Source organism: Camelina sativa, chromosome 2 (assembly GCF_030686135.1).
Source record: "Camelina sativa cultivar CO46 ecotype springtype chromosome 2, ASM3068613v1".
Lineage (NCBI taxonomy): Eukaryota > Viridiplantae > Streptophyta > Magnoliopsida > Brassicales > Brassicaceae > Camelina > Camelina sativa.
The window spans coordinates 19,398,791-19,414,988 of record NC_141881.1 but is presented as its reverse complement, the minus strand read 5'-3'; the positions used below and the strand labels follow the sequence as shown (position 1 = coordinate 19,414,988).

The following is a 16,198-nucleotide window of genomic DNA, read 5'->3' as shown; positions in this document are numbered from 1 at the left end:
ACATCTTTATCATATACTTTTCTTGAAGGTAGGTCCAGCTTCTCTTGGAGTCCGTTTGTAAGAATTACTCCACTATCAGTCTATCACCAGTAACCAGTGGGTCAGTCGTTATCAAACTATATCTACATGTACTTTATTACTGATGAGATTTTTTGTTCTATGGTGAAAATATATAGGCCCTATATTATAGGGTTGAAGCAAAGTGTTTTGTGGGTTTCTGCACTATTAGACAGAGCGACCTAGTCTTGGAGGCCAATCGTTTTGTTCGAAGGGCTCATTAATAGGTCTTGTAAGTTCGAATTTCCTCTTTGTTTTCGTTTAAGAAAAAGGAAGACATGCTATAAAAAAGATCATCATACTCTTGTGCTCGTTTAAGGAAAGGTAGAAAGAATCGCATTTAAGAAGAATGAATGAATATAGTAAAGCATTTTTTTTTACAATCAGCTAATCTTCGAAGCTTTTAACACAATTTAAAGTTGCTAATGTCACCTAATGCTGGAATTTTCCAGATTTGATCCTCGGACGTTTACGTAAACACTAGTGAAGAGTATCCTAGAGATGGATAAGGAGATAAAGGAGGCACGGAGAATATTCCCATCTCTTTACTGTCTGCTTTGTCCCAAAACCCCATCCAACTCGACGGTGTTAATGGACAAGCATCAGCCTGAGCTTGAACTTCTTCCCTCTTCACAGCTTTATGGCTGCTCAGGTGGCTTTCATCCTCTGTTACTTGTCTCTTCCTCTTTTCTTTTAAAGACACAGTCTTCTTCTTGTTGTCTCCTAAGTCCTCGTGCTTGCCTGCTTCGAGTGGGAAGTTAAGAATGGCTTTACTTCCTCGTAGTTTAAAAGCAGCCTTGTCGTAACCTCTTGCAGCTTCTATGGCCGAGTCAAAAGTCCCTAACCAAACACGAACACCTTTCTTGCTAGGGTCTCTGATCTCAGCCGCATACTTACCCCACGGTCGTCTCCTGACGCCTCTGTAATGCCTTTGATTCTCCTCCTCTTGAGCCACCGGTGCAGTAGTAGGAACGGCAATGGTAGTAAGAGGTGGCTTGCGTTGGCTTAGAGTACTTGAGGTGGTGGAGTGGTGGATGGTGGAGACAAAGGTCTCTAAGGAAGGGAAATCGGTAAGGAGGTGTTGGGTTATGAGTTCTAAAGCTGATTGGTCTTGTTCTAATTGTTGCTGTTGTTGTTGATGTGAAGAAGCCATAGATGATGCTAAAGTTTTCTTTGTGTTTTCGATTGTGGTTTTGAATGTGGGTTTTTAGTTTTTGGGATTTGAGGTTATATATAGAAGTGGGAAGTGAGAGGGTTCGTAGTGAGCTTCTTGTGTTGGAGAGAGGAAGGATCCTTTTTCAATATTTTGACTTGTGTGGTTCTTTTGTTGATTTGGAGTGTGGCAAGTGGACTCTAAATTATTATTTTTAAGATAAGAAAGGATTTGAGCCTTTGTCTTTTTGTTGTGGAGGGGGCCATATCAATTATGAAGCTAGTGTCGGCTTCCAGATTTTTTCATATCCAAGACAAATTAAGAAAATGTTTTTAAAGAGAAGTTTTGAATAAAAATTTGACACTTTTTTATATACTTTTATGGGTAATTTATATTTTGGAGAAGTTGGATGCACGAATGTGTTTGTCCTCCACTTGCCTGTTTTAGACAAATATGGCTGCCTTGGATTCTCGTCTGGCACACTGGATTATATGATTTGGTGGTTGTACGTAGACTTGTAGTAGCTCTTTTGGCCGCATTATTTGAAACGTATTCTTTCGTTTAATTGTTTGAACTTTGAAATTATTCTGAATTTGGTTACTTGAGTTCTGTGCCTTTCACGGCTAAGCAATATAGTATAGTTATTAGACCATCCACATTGGTGTGGAACTTTTTTTGGTCCCCCACATTTAATACTAATATTTTGAGGGTTTCTTATTTGTAGTAGGAGCATTGGGATGTATTTGTATTTGGTCCCCCAAATAAAATAATAATATTTTGAAAGTTTAAAGATTAATTATTTAAAGAAAGAAAATACAAAAACATACAATTTAGAGATTAATAACATTAAAAATATAACATAAAAACATCAAAACAAAAACAAACATTTTATTCAATTCATAGAAATTTTAAAATCAAACTTCATTATCCGGAAGATGTCCAAAGTTTGTCCAAATATGCTCAATCAAATCTTGTTTTAGTTGATCATGAGCTTGTTTATCCCGAAGTCTTGTTTGACGAGTAATCGTACTGATGATATTTGAACCCACACCGGCGGCACAAACGATAAATGTTTGATCCACATGTTCTCCGTGTTGAAATTCAGAAATAATGTTTCGGTAACTGTATGTATGTCGTTCGTCTTCGACAATCATATTATGGAGTATTATGTATGATCTTATTACATTTGCCATTTTGTTTTTATCCCATAAACGAGACGGATTTTTAATAACGGCGAATCTAGCTTGCAAGACTCCAAAGGCACGCTCAACATCTTTCCTCACAGCTTCTTGTTTTTTAGAAAAGAGAGATTTTTTCCTACCTTGTGGAAGTCGGTTTGATTGAATAAAAGTTGCCCAATTTGGATAAATACCATCAGTGAGATAGTACGCCAAGTTGTACTCCCTTCCGTTGACAACAAAGTTGACTTCCGGAGCTTGACCGGTTATTATGTCATCAAAAACATTAGATCGATCAAGAATATTAAGATCGTTCATAGTACCTGGAGCTCCAAAAAAGGCATGCCATATCCAGAGGTCATACGAAGCTACTGCTTCCAGCACAATTGTAGGTTTTCCGGTTGATCGTGAATACATGCCTTTCCAAGCCGTGGGACAATTTTTCCACCCCCAATGCATACAGTCAATGCTACCAATCATCCCGGGAAATCCACGCTGTTCATTCTGATAGAGTAGTATTTGTAGATCCTCCTGTGTAGGACGTCTTAAGTATTCATCTCCAAACACTTGGATGATGGCGGCGGTAAATTCGTGCAAACATTTCCGAGCTGTCGAAGCACCAATTCGGACATACTCGTCAACACTGTCAACAAGTACCCATGACAGAACATAGTCAAAATACATGTAATACCCGTGAGAGACCAAAACAAAACAACATACATGATAAGAAAATAACAAGTACCCGTGTAAATCATTACACCAACATGAACAAAATACATGTGAAAATGATGATTACACCTACAACCAGCAAATCAGTAAATTTTCTTAACTTATTTTCCTTACGTATCTCATTAACTACATTCTCCAACCTTACCAGTTTCTGTTCAGTTGCGTTACTCTCATCATTGAACAAGGTTAAGTAATCTACCTTCTCAGCCATCACTTCAAATCGTCTATCACTGTCCCTCAACTCCTCCATTACAGCCACATCCCACCACTTGTGAATATGCATCTCACCATCATCGACATTTGGACATGTGAAGAACCTGCAATAAATAAGGAGTTAGTACGTATACGAAACTTACACTTATACTTTATTTAAACTTATACTTCATCACATACCTTCTGTTGTAGCAGTTGGATAGAAAAGGCTTCACACCACATAACATTCCTTCGGGAATCCATGCTCCACCTCCGGCTGAGGTGGGTATTGCCTCGACTCTGCTTCATCCATACAAATCAAAGCATCTAGCTCTCTATCCGCAGTGTCCTCTGAGTACTTATCAGCCAGATAGGATGAAGAAGGCTGGGAATAGCTATAGTCGTGGCCCATGTCTTACGTAACCTGAAGATAAACAAGAAGAAGCAGATTAGACTTAGTACAACAATACACAATCTGATTAAGTTAGTTTATACAATAGCCGAGTACTAGAAATTAAAATAGACGAGTACTAGAAATTAAAATAGACTTATATTAATTTAGTTTGAAACAAGAAATACACAACTGATTAAGAAATACTTAAACAGGAAATACAAATCAAACAAACAGGGAATACAAATCAAATACATAAGCCGAGTACTAAGCAAGAAAAACAAACAACAAACACATGCTCTAATATCAGAAATACTGGGACACTATCTTGTTCATGATGATTTCTTCACTCGCACTCAAGGGTTCTTTTTTGGCTAGGAGAGTGTCTAGGATGGCCAGCTTCTGTAGTTTCTCCTTTTCAGCCAATTCCTCTTTCTTGACATCCCACATACTCTTATACTCAGCAAGAGTCTTCACGTTTGTGGACTGAGCATTGTTCCTCTTCGCCTTGGCAGCCTTGATCCCTTCTGGCCGTTTCTCATGATCATCAACATTGGAGCTTGATGATTGTGACCCTTCAGCAGCTTGTTTCCTCTTTGTTGCAGGCTGAGATGGGAGCGTGTTAATAGTGTTCAGGGATAGAAATTTCTGCTCAAACCTTAACCGAAACCAACAATGTTCAAGATTAAATCTCTTCATATGGTCAGCGAAGTAGATATCATGTGCATTGATCATGATATCATTTTCAGAATGACCAGAGCTGTTCTGTCTCTCAGCAGCTGCGAATGCCGCACAGAACTTGTTAGTTTGGTCATTTATCTTGTGCCAACGCTGCTTGCAATGTGTCACCAGCATCTGTTCACCACCATTTCTAGCATGAGAAGTGTCAGCATAGTATTTTTGAATCCTTTGCCAGAAGCTTCCTCCCTTTTGTTGATTTGCAACGATGGCATCTTTTGAAGTGTTGAGCCATGCGGAGATCAAGACTTCATCATCAGCAGGTGTCCATGTCTTTCTCTCCTTGCGCTCCAATGGTGTTTCTTGTGAGCTGTGAGGAGAAGGTTGGGAGCTGTGAGGAGAAGGTTGGGAGCTTTGAGGAGAGGGTTGGGAGCTGTAAGGAGAAGGTTGGGAGCTCTGTCCAGAAGGTGGATAACTTTCCCAACGAAAGTTTTCATTTAACCCACCTTCTTCTTGACTGTTAAGCAAGTTTAAGTAAGAAGAAGACTGAAAGAAGGGATTCGTAGAATCCATAAGAAGAAACGAATAGGAAGAGAAGAGAAAAGAAGAGAAGAGAAGCGGGTATAGAAGAGAAGGAATGCGAAGAGAAGAGAAGAGAAGAGAAGTGAGTATAGAAGAGAAGTGATAAGCGAATGACAAGTGAGAAAGGGTTACTAAATGAAAGAGATTTATGGGTTAAAAGCTAACTTGCAATAAGTAGCAAAACTTAAAGACCAAACAACCAATGTCTAATCACAATTTATGACAAGTACACATTACAACTAACAAAATTAAACAAGAAACTATGAACAAACCACACCAAAATTAAATACAACCAACTACACAACAATCACAATTTATTAGAAGTACACATTACAACTACCAATTGAGAAACCTAAAATACTTTGTGAATTAAGAAAAAAAAAACAAAAGTTTAACCAAACTCAATGTTAAAAAAAAAACTATGAACAAACCATACGAATGACACAAAGATGTTGATCCTTTAACAATTAAGACAAAAATACCAAAGTTTAACCAAACTCAATGTTAAAAAAAAAGACCGAGACACAAGATGTTGATCCTTGAACAATTAAGACAAAAATACCAAAGTTTAACCAAACTCAATGTTAAAAAAAAAGAAAGACCGAGACACAGACACAACTCGATCTTCACACAGACACAAACGACACAGACACAACTCGATCTTCACACAGACACAGACACAGAAACAACTCGATCTTCACACAGAGACTAAACGATCCAACAAACACATGAAAAAACAGAACGAGACCAAAGCAACAAAACCTAAATCATTAACCCTAATTCAATAACCCTAAAATAACCCTAATTCAATAACCCTAATTCAATAACCCTAATTCGAAAACCCTAATTCGAAAACCCTAATTCGATAATCCCAATTCTCTAACCCTAATTCGATAATCAGCGCCTATCAAGGTTAAATCGAATATTGGGGGAAGAAGACAAACCTTAATTAGCACGATTCACCTGCCGGACAAGCATCGGGTGACAGAGAAAGATCGCTTCGGGAGAGAAGATCGAACCGCCGGACAAGCTTCGGGACAGAAGATCGGACCGGCTTTGGATGCGACAGAAGATCGGCTTCGTTAATATGGGGACGGAATTCCGGTGACAAGAACGGAACGGCTTCGTCAAATCGTCGAGGATGTATCGTCTTCGTCGTCGCCGTCGAGAGAGAAGAAAGAACTCGAGAAAGTTTTGTCTCGCAAATGAGTTTTTTTTTTTAACCCTAGATAAGAAGACAACCAATCAGACGACACCACGTGGCGAAGAAGACGGACGAAAAACGTCCCCAAATAAGAACCGTTTTTTCGAAACTGGGCTTTTAACAATTAAATTTAAATCCAATAAATACGGGGGACGGGCCGAGTATACTCCGTTGCCCATGGTCTTATATAGAGCAACTTGCCTATTTTGGACAATGAAAGTTTGAAATTCTTCATGGTCAAGATTTGTAACTTCCGTCCATTTAATTACGAGTCCCCACGTACAAGGGTTTTATGAGGTTTGGCTTCATAGCATTTCACGTATGGGTTAGGTTAATCATACAACGAACAAAGAACTCCAAATATTCTTGTTGGCAAACAAAACAAGAAGGATATATCAGTTCCCATTGAATATGTATTCTGAGAAACACCTCTGAAATAAATAAGAAGCAAAAGAGTGTTGGTCGGAGAACATTTGACTTATATGAAATGAAAGTACGGTGCGCATCACATACAGATTAATCCTTAAGCCATCAAAATAGTTATTTCCCAATTAATGAAACAACTAGAGTTACAGTCGTTTTGTTGAGAAACATGATGCGCATACTTGTTAAACAATGCATCGATATTAAAGGCATCTCCAAAATGAGCTACGAGCATTGTTTCAATCACCGCTCTTATACAACCAGCTTCTCTTTGCCCTGCTTTTGCTCTATGTCTCTCTAAGGTCTTCTATAAACTTCTTTTATAATTTTTCACCTAAACACATTTAAACTTCCTTAAAACTAAAAGAGTTATAACAACGGTATTGTGAACTTGTAAGGTTCCCGACGGTCTGGAGAAAAATAAGATGAATGCATACATCACAAGTTCAAGTCCCCTAAGTGTATACAAGGCTTACTTGAATCAATTCCAAAGAGATTTTACGACATTTCTTGAAATGCGTTCTGAAGAGATGGTATATAGTGGACGTATGGTTCTCACATTAATGGGAAGAAACATTCTGGATGATCCTTCGTACAGGGATTGTTGTCATATGTGGACATTGTTACCTGATTCTCTCCGCGACCTAGTCTTCGAGGTATCATATTATTTAGTATTCATATTTAATTTTTAAAATTTTCAACCCCAATATATATATATATATATATATATATATGTACACAATAGTTTGAAATATGTGATATTTTTGTTATTTGATTTACATAGGGTCTTGTGAGTGCGTCAAAGGTAAAGTCTTTCAAAATGCCGTTTTATGATCCGAGCGAGGAAGAAGTGAAGGAGATCATAAGAAAAGAGGGATCCTTCCAAATAAACAACTTGGAGGCACATGGATTTGATATCGGCCATAGTAACAGGGACTTTATTAGCTTACAATTACATAAAGCAAAAACAGGGCAAAGAGAAGCTGGTTGTATAAGTTTTAAGGAAGTTTAAATGTGTTTAGGTGAAAAATTATAAAAGAAGTTTATAGAAGACCTTAGAGAGGAAATGAACACTCTAAATCGAATGTACCAAATGGAGACTCTTTCGAGGGAAGAGCCTCGAGTGAAAGGAAACCAGGGAATCCAGAAACGAAGCATGATCCCTCGCTTGTGAGCTTCTTGTTGAAGAAAGTTATGAACTTGAAAGTTGTGTTGAAATCGTTACCAGGGAGATTGTTCAGACAACATTCTATCTCCGGCGGATATTGGTTCTGTTCTCGACATAACACATTGATTGTGTTGACGATCTCACTCATTGCCATATATAAACGAGTTTTGCCCAGAAGAACACCCCAAATCAGCTACTTTAATGCACGTGGGAAAGTCCAAGTTTGTCACCATTTCCTTTGTGTTTCTAATCAAGATCGGCTTGATCATTGATAAAATCCTTCTCTGAAATAATCAATAAAAGAGAAAGAGACAAAGAGTATAAAGAAATGAGTATAGACTCCAAGGTTTACAAATATGTTTTGTTTCCCTTTTACTTTACAACTTCTTGACACACTATTAACGTAATGAGTTCTTTTGGTGCTTCTAACCAACTATATATATGAATGTGATATATTTGAAGTTAAAAAGATGAAAGAACCGGAAGAAGAGAGTTGGCAGAGTAGCTTTTGTCTCCAATCCATCTCCTCCATTCATACACAGAGCACTCACAAAGGATATATACTACCACTCTCTTCATCAAAGCCGTTACTTTGACTCTTACACCTGCGAAATAATAATAAACTAGGGTTTAACCCGCGGTACATCGCAGGACAATATTTTACATGCATTTGATATAAGTATTCAAAGTATAAAATTTTGGTAGTGTTTTCAAAGTTTTAACCCGTGTGGTATATGTATAGTCTAAAAATACATTTATCTCCTGGTACAAATCTAAAAGTGTTTAAAAAAAAAAACAATTCCACTTAACTCCCTATATGAGATTAATGCGAACCCGTCTCACTAAAATAAAAATAAGTTTTTGCGTAAAAAAAATAATCAAAATAAGTTTTTTATCAAGTTTAATTATGTTAATTGTTTTACCAAATTAGCATATTTTTATAGTTTATAATTTTTCCATGTCAATATATATAGTTTATGATAATTAATAGAATTTTATTTTTTTTTTGTAATTCCTCAAAAAATAAAAAATAAACCAAATTATATGGGGGGTTTTCAGCATATTTAATGTGACATTTTAGAATTGGATTTTCGGTTTAGGAAAATTATTAATGTTAATATAATTATGGATAACAAATATGTTGTATAACATTTAAATTTGAGAGATTCTCGCATCCATAAAAATAGTTTTGGAGATTTAATGGGTTAAAACTTTAATGGGTAGAGTTGTTTTTGGAAAAATCGGAATATGTATGGATGTTGTTAAAATTTTATGGTAATAAATGTAACAAATGTTGGTCAATTTAAGAAAGTATAGTATTTGAGTTTCTCTGCAATGTTATTTATGGAATTGTTTTAGGAATTAATGTTGTAAAAAAAATAAAAAATAAGTAAAACTTAAAGGACATAAACCAAAATGTACGTAAAAAAATATGTTAATATAGATATACATCTATCATTGTCAATAAACATATATAAAAAAAAAGACAACAATAATTAGTATGCAGTTTGAAGATGTAATAACGTATAATGTATTAGAGAGAAAAACCTCGAGGAAGGATTAGTGTGGATGAATTTTGAATCCATTATTGCTCGCACTATTATGTTATCTCAAGAAATTTAAAAAAAAAGATGGAAGCTATCACTAGAAGAAATATGAGCTTCGGTAGCTGTAGCACAAATTTACGAACTGCTACTAAAAGTATCAAAATCGGATGCCAAGTATTTCGTAACATTATATTAAAGTTAGTATATATTTTTATTTAGCGGGAACATAAAAATCAGTATTATAGCTGGAAAGGTGTATTTTGGAGGCAAACTAATTGGGTTTTTTCCCGCAAACAAAAAAAAAAGTCTCGATACTATGACCAAATTTTTTTTTTTTTTCAACCTAACAATAAAATAAATTAAAAAGTGACTCCAAGGTTAGTCGCCCAATCTGGAGCAAAAGAGTTTACAAATGAAAATTCAGAAGCTAAAGGTCTAGAGGAGCGAGCAAGACAGTCTGCTCGGATGTTTGACGTTCGCGGAATCTGGGTCAGGGTGAAGGAGGAGTAAGATGATCTGAGGGAATGGAAATCTTCCAATAAATGCGAGAATGCTGGCCAGTCATCCAGAGCCTGCACCATCGCCACCAGTTCAGCGCTATCTGACTCAAAATTCTGACAATCAATCCCCGCCGCACGAAGAGACTCCATAGCCCATAGCAAGGCATTAAACTCCGAATGAAGGGAAGAGGGACTACGACGAAGACTGCGAGCTCCCAAAAGTAGCGTCCTATCATCATGAGTACCATACCACCATCCCAAGCCCTCTAAAGGGTCGGAACCTTTCCAGGAACCATCAACCTGACAACGAACAGAAATAACCCTTTCCTCCGGATCTGGCTGGGGAGTCAAGGAGTTCACAGAGAAGGACTTAGCCTCCTCCCACAAAAGTTTATTGTTTGATGCCTGATTTATAATATCAATTGGCTCAGCCTCAACTCCTTGAAAAACCTTTTTATTCCTATCTTTCCAAATTGTCCATAATATCCAGGGCAACATATATCCAATACCCGAACCCCCGGAGCTTGATAAGGCCTACAATATAAGAAATCTAAATTTGAATACACTGATCCATAAGGAAAGCCAGTCGAAGGAAGATGTATCGGCGATAGCTCCCAAACCAAACGGGATCGTACACACTCAAAAAGAGCGTGATTAATAGACTCCACCGCAGAGCCGCACCGTTGACACGTAACATCACACCGTACACCCCGATGAGCGATCCGTTCCTTTACAGGAAGACTACCAGACGTCACCTGCCAGAAAAAATGATGAACCTTTGAGGGGACTTCAAGTTTCCAAGCTTGTGCCCGTAAAACTGTGCACGTTGGCCCGAATTCGGCTTCCTTCTGTAATTCTCGTGCTAGCCTATAACCAGAACTCACGGAATACTTACCAGACTTAGTATAATGCCAAATCAGTCTATCCGAACGAAATGACTTACTAACCGCCAAACTCTGTATAAGCGGAATATCCGCTGGATCCATATACTCCTCTAGAATGGGCAAATGCCAATCCATCGTAAGGGGATTAATTAATTGATTGACCTTCAGATTAGGATGTAGAATTCTCCCCCTACCATTTGCTGGTCTTGGCTGGTGATCGGGTATCCAAGGATCCCGCCATACCAATATGTCACAACCCGAACCTACTATCCACCGTGCCCCTCGTTCCACTAGTCCCTTAACGGAAAAAATACTCCTCCACGCAAAGGATGGAGAATATGGTTTAGTTGCCCGTAATGGATGTTTTCTCAGGAAGTATCGACCACGCATCACCCGAGCCATTAAAGAGTTCGGGTAATGAATCAGTCTCCAATACTGCTTAGCCAACATTGCATCATTAAATTCTTCCAAAGCACGAAGACCCAAACCCCCATCACATTTGTCCTCACACATTTTATCCCAAGCTACCCAATGCATGCCTCTAGCCTTATCATTAGACTTCCACCAGAATTTTGATATGGCACCCGTAAGTTTGGTCGTTGAATGCCTGTGGCAATTTAAAGCACGACATAACATGAGTTGGAAGAGCTAACGCCACCGACTTGATCATAATTTCTTTACCCCCTTTCGATAAGGTCTTCGCCGACCAACCGTTAACTCGCTCATCCAGACGATCATTAACATAACTGAAAACGTTAGTCCTCGAACCCTGAAGGTTTTCAGGTATTCCCAAATAAGAACCCATACCTCCCTCACTGGAAATACCAATTACTGTTTTTATCCGAGATCTTACATCCGGCGGAACTTTCTTACCAAACATGATAGAAGATTTCTCTAAATTCACCTCTTGTCCCGACGCTTTCCCGTAATTACCTATAATATCCATTACCACCTTACATTCAGACTCCTCTGCCTTACAAAAGAACAGACTATCATCAGCGAACAATAAATGCGAGATCGACGGACAATCTCGAGCAATCGATATTCCGGTAAGTTTCTTTTCGCGTTCAGCCTTTTTAAAATTCGCTATTAGAACCTCTGTATAGAGAATAAACAAATAGGGAGAAAGAGGATCACCCTGACGTAATCCCCTCTTTGGTAAAATGGAACCCCGAGGTTGACCATTTAAAAGAACTTGATACGATACCGAAGAAACACACCACATAATCCAAGTAATCCACCGTCTATCAATCCTAATTTAATCATAACCGCTTCTAGAAAATCCCATTTTACACGGTCGTACGCTTTGCTCATATCCGTTTTGAATGCCAGAAAATCTGACTTACATTGTTGATTAGTATTTAACCCATGGAACATTTCCTGCGCAACTAAAATATTATCTGTAATCAGCCGCCCAGAAACAAAAGCCAATTGTGTTTCTGAAACCAGGGACGGTAAGAACCGCTTAAGCCTGAAACATAACACTTTTGAAATAATCTTATAACTCACATTACATAGACTAATCGGCCGAAATTCCGTCATACGTTGTGGTCGATCCACCTTAGGGATGAGACAAATATTAGTCTCATTAAGGCGAGGATCAAAACCACCTGTTCAAAAAAAATTCTTTAACCAAAGTCACCAGATCCCCTTTTAAAGAAAACCAGAATCGTTGAAAGAATAGGGCCGTCATACCGTCAGGACCTGGAGATTTCTCTGGGTGCATAGCAAATAATGCCTTCCGAACCTCCGACTCCGTAATTTTCCTAGTTAAACTTTGGTTCATACTATCCGTAATGATAGGTGAAATCTCCTGAAGTATATCTGAAATACTGCTTACATCAGATCTTTTAAAAAGCTCCTCAAAATAATTTGAGGCAATCCTCTCCATTCCCAAGGGCGTATCGTCCCATACATTGTTCGGACCATATAAACCAACAATCTTATTCCGTACCCTCCTCTGCTTGGTCGATGCATGAAAATATTTTGTATTTTTGTCTCCCACTCGTAGCCAGAGTTTGCTACTCTTTTGTTGCCAATATATTTCCTCATCCCTATAAGCCTCTTTTAGTTTTCTCTCAACTTCCCTAATTTCTTCCTGAGAGATCGAGTCATCCATCTTAGCCTCCTGTAAAGCTATCTTAAGGGAAGAAATAAGAGATGGACCAGACGTCACATTATTCTTTCGCCACCACGAAATCGAATTTTTGCAATTCCTGATCTTATCCACGAAAGCCGGTATCCGAAAATTATTCGTGCGGGCCCACCCTGACTCTACCGCTCCTAGTAAACCATCCTTCCCCAATCATCGTTTATCAAAACGAAACTGCCTATTCCGTCGTGAAATTGTTCTAAGACAGGTTGCCAAAATGGGACAATGGTCAGAACCAACCATCTCCAAATAATCTACCTTCAAATTGGGGAAGAAACTATGCCAATCCTCATTTCCTAATGCGCGGTCTAGTCGACACCAAACCACCTGATTATTACATCGATTACCTCGCCATGACAACTGTTCCCCATAGCACGGGAACTCCAGCATACCACAATGATTAATCATTGAATTAAAAGGCACAAAAGATGACACTGGGCGCATAGCGCCACCCCTTTTCTCATGATTACCAACTAATTCATTAAAATCACCAATCATAAACGAAGGATCAATTCGAAAAGAACCAATATCCATTAACTTTTCCCACACCTTAACCCGATTTTGCGGGACAGGATCCCCATAGACGAAAGACAAAAAAACTAAATGTTGACCAAAACACGCTTGTGCATCAATTATACGATCACTCTCGTATAAAATAGATAATTTTATTTCATCCATGAAAAATAAAGCTAACCCACCCCTAGAACCAAGGGGTCAACTGTATACACATTATTATAACCAAACTTCTTCTGAAATTTTTGTCAATAGGAAAAACATTTTTTAGTTTCTGATAAAAATAAAATGTCTGGCTTATGCTGCTTCCACAAATCTCCCAAATATCCTTCTGTCAGATCCACCCCAATGCCCTGACAGTTCCAACTCAAAATCTTCACGTTCGAGCCGGCGGTTTCGGGAGAGCCCCCATCCCTTTCTTGTTTGGACGACCCCCATCCGAAGGTTTGCCGTCCACTTTATTATTACCCGGTTTCCCCATCTGCTTCTGTTTGTGTCCATCACCTGCAGGTTTAGACAAAGACTTAGCAAGTAAGCGTTTCCCTGGAGAAGCCAAAACCACAGGAGCTATCCTAATACTACTCGCACTCTTTCTACCGTAAGAACTAAATGTCCTCCCTTTATGACCACTTGTATCACTAAATGTAAAAGCTGCCAAGGCACTATTAACAACCCCCACAGCTAAATCCATCGAATTAGAATTAAAACTTTTACCTTGTGGACCACTTCCAGACTCATCCTGAGGCTCCGACCCTTGATCACCTTGGAAATTCAGATCCGTGACTAGGATGTGACTCAGCTCCCTGGACTGGAGAATCTACCTTATCCTGAACAACTTTGTGGTCGCCCTTATCAGTATCACCAAACTCACCATCCTCAAGAAGATCATCGTTGTCAACCTCAAAATCCATCACTAGAGACGCCCCCGCATCCCCCTGATGACCAAAAATTAAAGACTGTCTTTTACACTTAGCCCAAAAAAAAAATCTAGAAAACAAAAACTTTTCAGATTCTCTAAAATTTTCAGATCTCTTATCTCAATCTCAAAGTTTTTGATTCCTTTCCTCAAATCTCAATACCCATTCCATCAAATCTCGATTCTCATTGACAAGATTTTGATTCTCAGCACCAAAATCTCTAACAGTCTCTGTGTAGCTATATCCGTTATCTAGATCTGTCTATCTTTCCGGTATCCATCGCTTTGTCTCTGTCGCTCTCTGTGTCTCTGTCGCTCTCTGTCTCAGTTTCTCTCTGCCTCGGTCTCTCTCCGCTTCTGTCTCTCTCTGCCTCTGTCTCTGTCTCAATAGCTCAGCCGATCTCAGTAGATTCGAATTCAGCTGATCTCATGCACCTGAAAGGTATAAGGCATTCAATTAATGTATTTCAGTTCTTTACTATGTACTCTGGTTTTAATTTTGACCATTATATGTACTCTGATTTAAATTTTGACCGATTTAAATTTTGTCAGGTAATCACATCTCATCAGCCGGATCTTCTGCCTGCTTGCATCAGAACACAGAGGCTAGTTCTCACAATGAAACTGATATTTGATGCATTTGTTTAAGAGTTGAATGAATTGGTTGTTTGATATTTCGTTTTAATAAATTGTTGCTGAATGTGTGAATATGTTTGTTTGGTGTTTGTTTAGTGTTTGTTTGGTATTTGTTTGGTGTTTGTGTTATTTTTATGTGTTTGTTTTGTTTTCTTTATGGGTAAGGACATATAATGGTTATGGAAAAGATATGGGTTCATCTTAACAGGTATGTGAAAACGTTTTGTATAGTTGAGTTTATTGGTTTAATTGATATGTTAAAGTTTTTTTAAAGTTTGTAATTCGTTTTTTTCTTTTGGTTTTTTGCTTTTATTTTACTTCATTGCATAACTGATCCTGGTTATGAGAAAGGTGCTTGGGATTTTGTGAGGTCTGTGGCTGCAGGTTTAGGAGACAATGCAATTATTATTTGCCCGTGTATTGACTGTCGCAACGTATATCGCCACTCAGCCGCTGATGTTGTTGATCATCTTGTAACAAGGGGAATGGGTTGGAGTTACAAGTCGAGGGATGACTGGTTTCATCATGGAGAAGTGAAATCAGGGACTGAGTGTAGAAAGAACACAAGCCAGTGGAACCAAGAGATATCTTAGGTTTGTTCAAAGCTGCTGAGTTTATGGATGAAGAGCTGGTTAGTTAGGGTGATTTAATTGATGTTGCTGAAGGGATGATAAGGTAGAAGATGAGTTCTTAGCCAAGCTAGCTGATGCAGAAACACCATTGTATCCAGGTTGCACAAACTACAGCAAGCTATCTGCGATTGTTTCACTCTTTAAGTTCAAGACTCAGAGTGGTTGGTCTGACAGAAGTTTTGATAGTCTACTAGAGACTTTAAAACAGATGCTACCCAAGGATAATGTATTGCACACATCCTTGTATGAGGTGAAGAAATTTTTCAAATCTTTTGATATGGGTTATGAGAAGAGACACGCTTGTGTGAATGACTGTTGTCTATTTAGAAATCAGTACGAGGAGCTCGACACTTGTCCTAAATGCAATTCTTCGTGATGGAAGATTAACAAGCGAACTGGTGAGGTGAAGAAAGGTACTCCACAGAAAGTACTTAGGTACTTTCCGATAATTCCACGTCTCAAGAGGATGTTCAGGTTAGAGGACACGGCGAAAGACTTACGGTGGTATTTCAGTAATAAGAGCACAGATGGAAAAATGCGTCATCCGGTAGATTCAGTGACGTGGGATCAAATGAATGAAAAGTATCTGTCATTTTCTGCAGAAGAAAGGAGCATTAGGCTTGGACTCTCCACAGATGAGTTTAATCCTTTCAACATGAAAAA

The 16,198-nt window shown here is 38.4% G+C and overlaps 4 protein-coding genes and 3 pseudogenes across 4 annotated transcripts; 2 read left to right on the top strand and 5 right to left on the bottom strand.

The window, feature by feature from the left end:
- Positions 1-370: 370 nt before the first annotated feature.
- Positions 371-1,279, bottom strand: LOC104711303 (ethylene-responsive transcription factor ERF105). Its single transcript, XM_010427993.3, has one exon. It carries the CDS (start codon positions 1,208-1,210, stop codon positions 527-529), a length of 684 nt encoding a protein of 227 aa, XP_010426295.1. The 5' UTR covers positions 1,211-1,279; the 3' UTR covers positions 371-526.
- A 2,673-nt stretch (positions 1,280-3,952) lies between these two features.
- LOC104772918 (glutathione S-transferase T3-like) lies at positions 3,953-4,951 on the bottom strand. The gene has a single exon (XM_010497472.2). The coding sequence runs from the start codon at positions 4,949-4,951 to the stop codon at positions 4,007-4,009; it is 945 nt and encodes a 314-aa protein (XP_010495774.2). The 3' UTR covers positions 3,953-4,006.
- Positions 4,952-7,012: 2,061 nt separating this feature from the next.
- Positions 7,013-7,599, top strand: LOC104715401 (salicylate/benzoate carboxyl methyltransferase pseudogene; annotated as a pseudogene).
- Positions 7,600-7,617: 18 nt separating this feature from the next.
- Positions 7,618-9,341, bottom strand: LOC147948879 (salicylate/benzoate carboxyl methyltransferase pseudogene; annotated as a pseudogene).
- A 320-nt stretch (positions 9,342-9,661) lies between these two features.
- Positions 9,662-10,821, bottom strand: LOC147948878 (uncharacterized). Its single transcript, XM_087469006.1, has 2 exons — positions 10,438-10,821; positions 9,662-10,336 (listed from the first exon to the last, which is right to left on the bottom strand). The coding sequence occupies exons 1-2, from the start codon at positions 10,819-10,821 to the stop codon at positions 9,662-9,664; spliced, it is 1,059 nt and encodes a 352-aa protein (XP_087325132.1).
- A 418-nt stretch (positions 10,822-11,239) lies between these two features.
- On the bottom strand, positions 11,240-13,372 carry LOC104715400 (uncharacterized). Its single transcript, XM_087468998.1, has 4 exons — positions 13,097-13,372; positions 12,382-12,982; positions 12,231-12,296; positions 11,240-11,784 (listed from the first exon to the last, which is right to left on the bottom strand). The coding sequence occupies exons 1-4, from the start codon at positions 13,370-13,372 to the stop codon at positions 11,240-11,242; spliced, it is 1,488 nt and encodes a 495-aa protein (XP_087325124.1).
- A 1,704-nt stretch (positions 13,373-15,076) lies between these two features.
- LOC147948877 (uncharacterized) lies at positions 15,077-15,911 on the top strand (annotated as a pseudogene).
- The last annotated feature ends 287 nt before the right edge of the window (positions 15,912-16,198 follow it).

Excerpts from the sequence above, each read along its gene's own strand:
- LOC104711303 (XM_010427993.3), bottom strand. The coding sequence starts at position 1,210 with ATGGCTTCTTCACATCAACAACAACAGCAACAATTAGAACAAGACCAA.
- LOC104772918 (XM_010497472.2), bottom strand. The coding sequence starts at position 4,951 with ATGGATTCTACGAATCCCTTCTTTCAGTCTTCTTCTTACTTAAACTTG.
- LOC147948878 (XM_087469006.1), bottom strand. The coding sequence starts at position 10,821 with ATGGATTGGCATTTGCCCATTCTAGAGGAGTATATGGATCCAGCGGAT. Across the intron at positions 10,337-10,437 it reads ATCACGCTCTTTTTGAGTGT|GCCTTATCAAGCTCCGGGGG; the intron begins GTACGATCCCGT and ends CTTATATTGTAG.
- LOC104715400 (XM_087468998.1), bottom strand. The coding sequence starts at position 13,372 with ATGGATATTGGTTCTTTTCGAATTGATCCTTCGTTTATGATTGGTGAT. Across the intron at positions 12,983-13,096 it reads GTTTCTTCCCCAATTTGAAG|GATGGTTTACTAGGAGCGGT; the intron begins GTAGATTATTTG and ends TGATTGGGGAAG. Across the intron at positions 11,785-12,230 it reads TAAGGTGGATCGACCACAAC|AGGTTCTAATAGCGAATTTT; the intron begins GTATGACGGAAT and ends TTCTCTATACAG.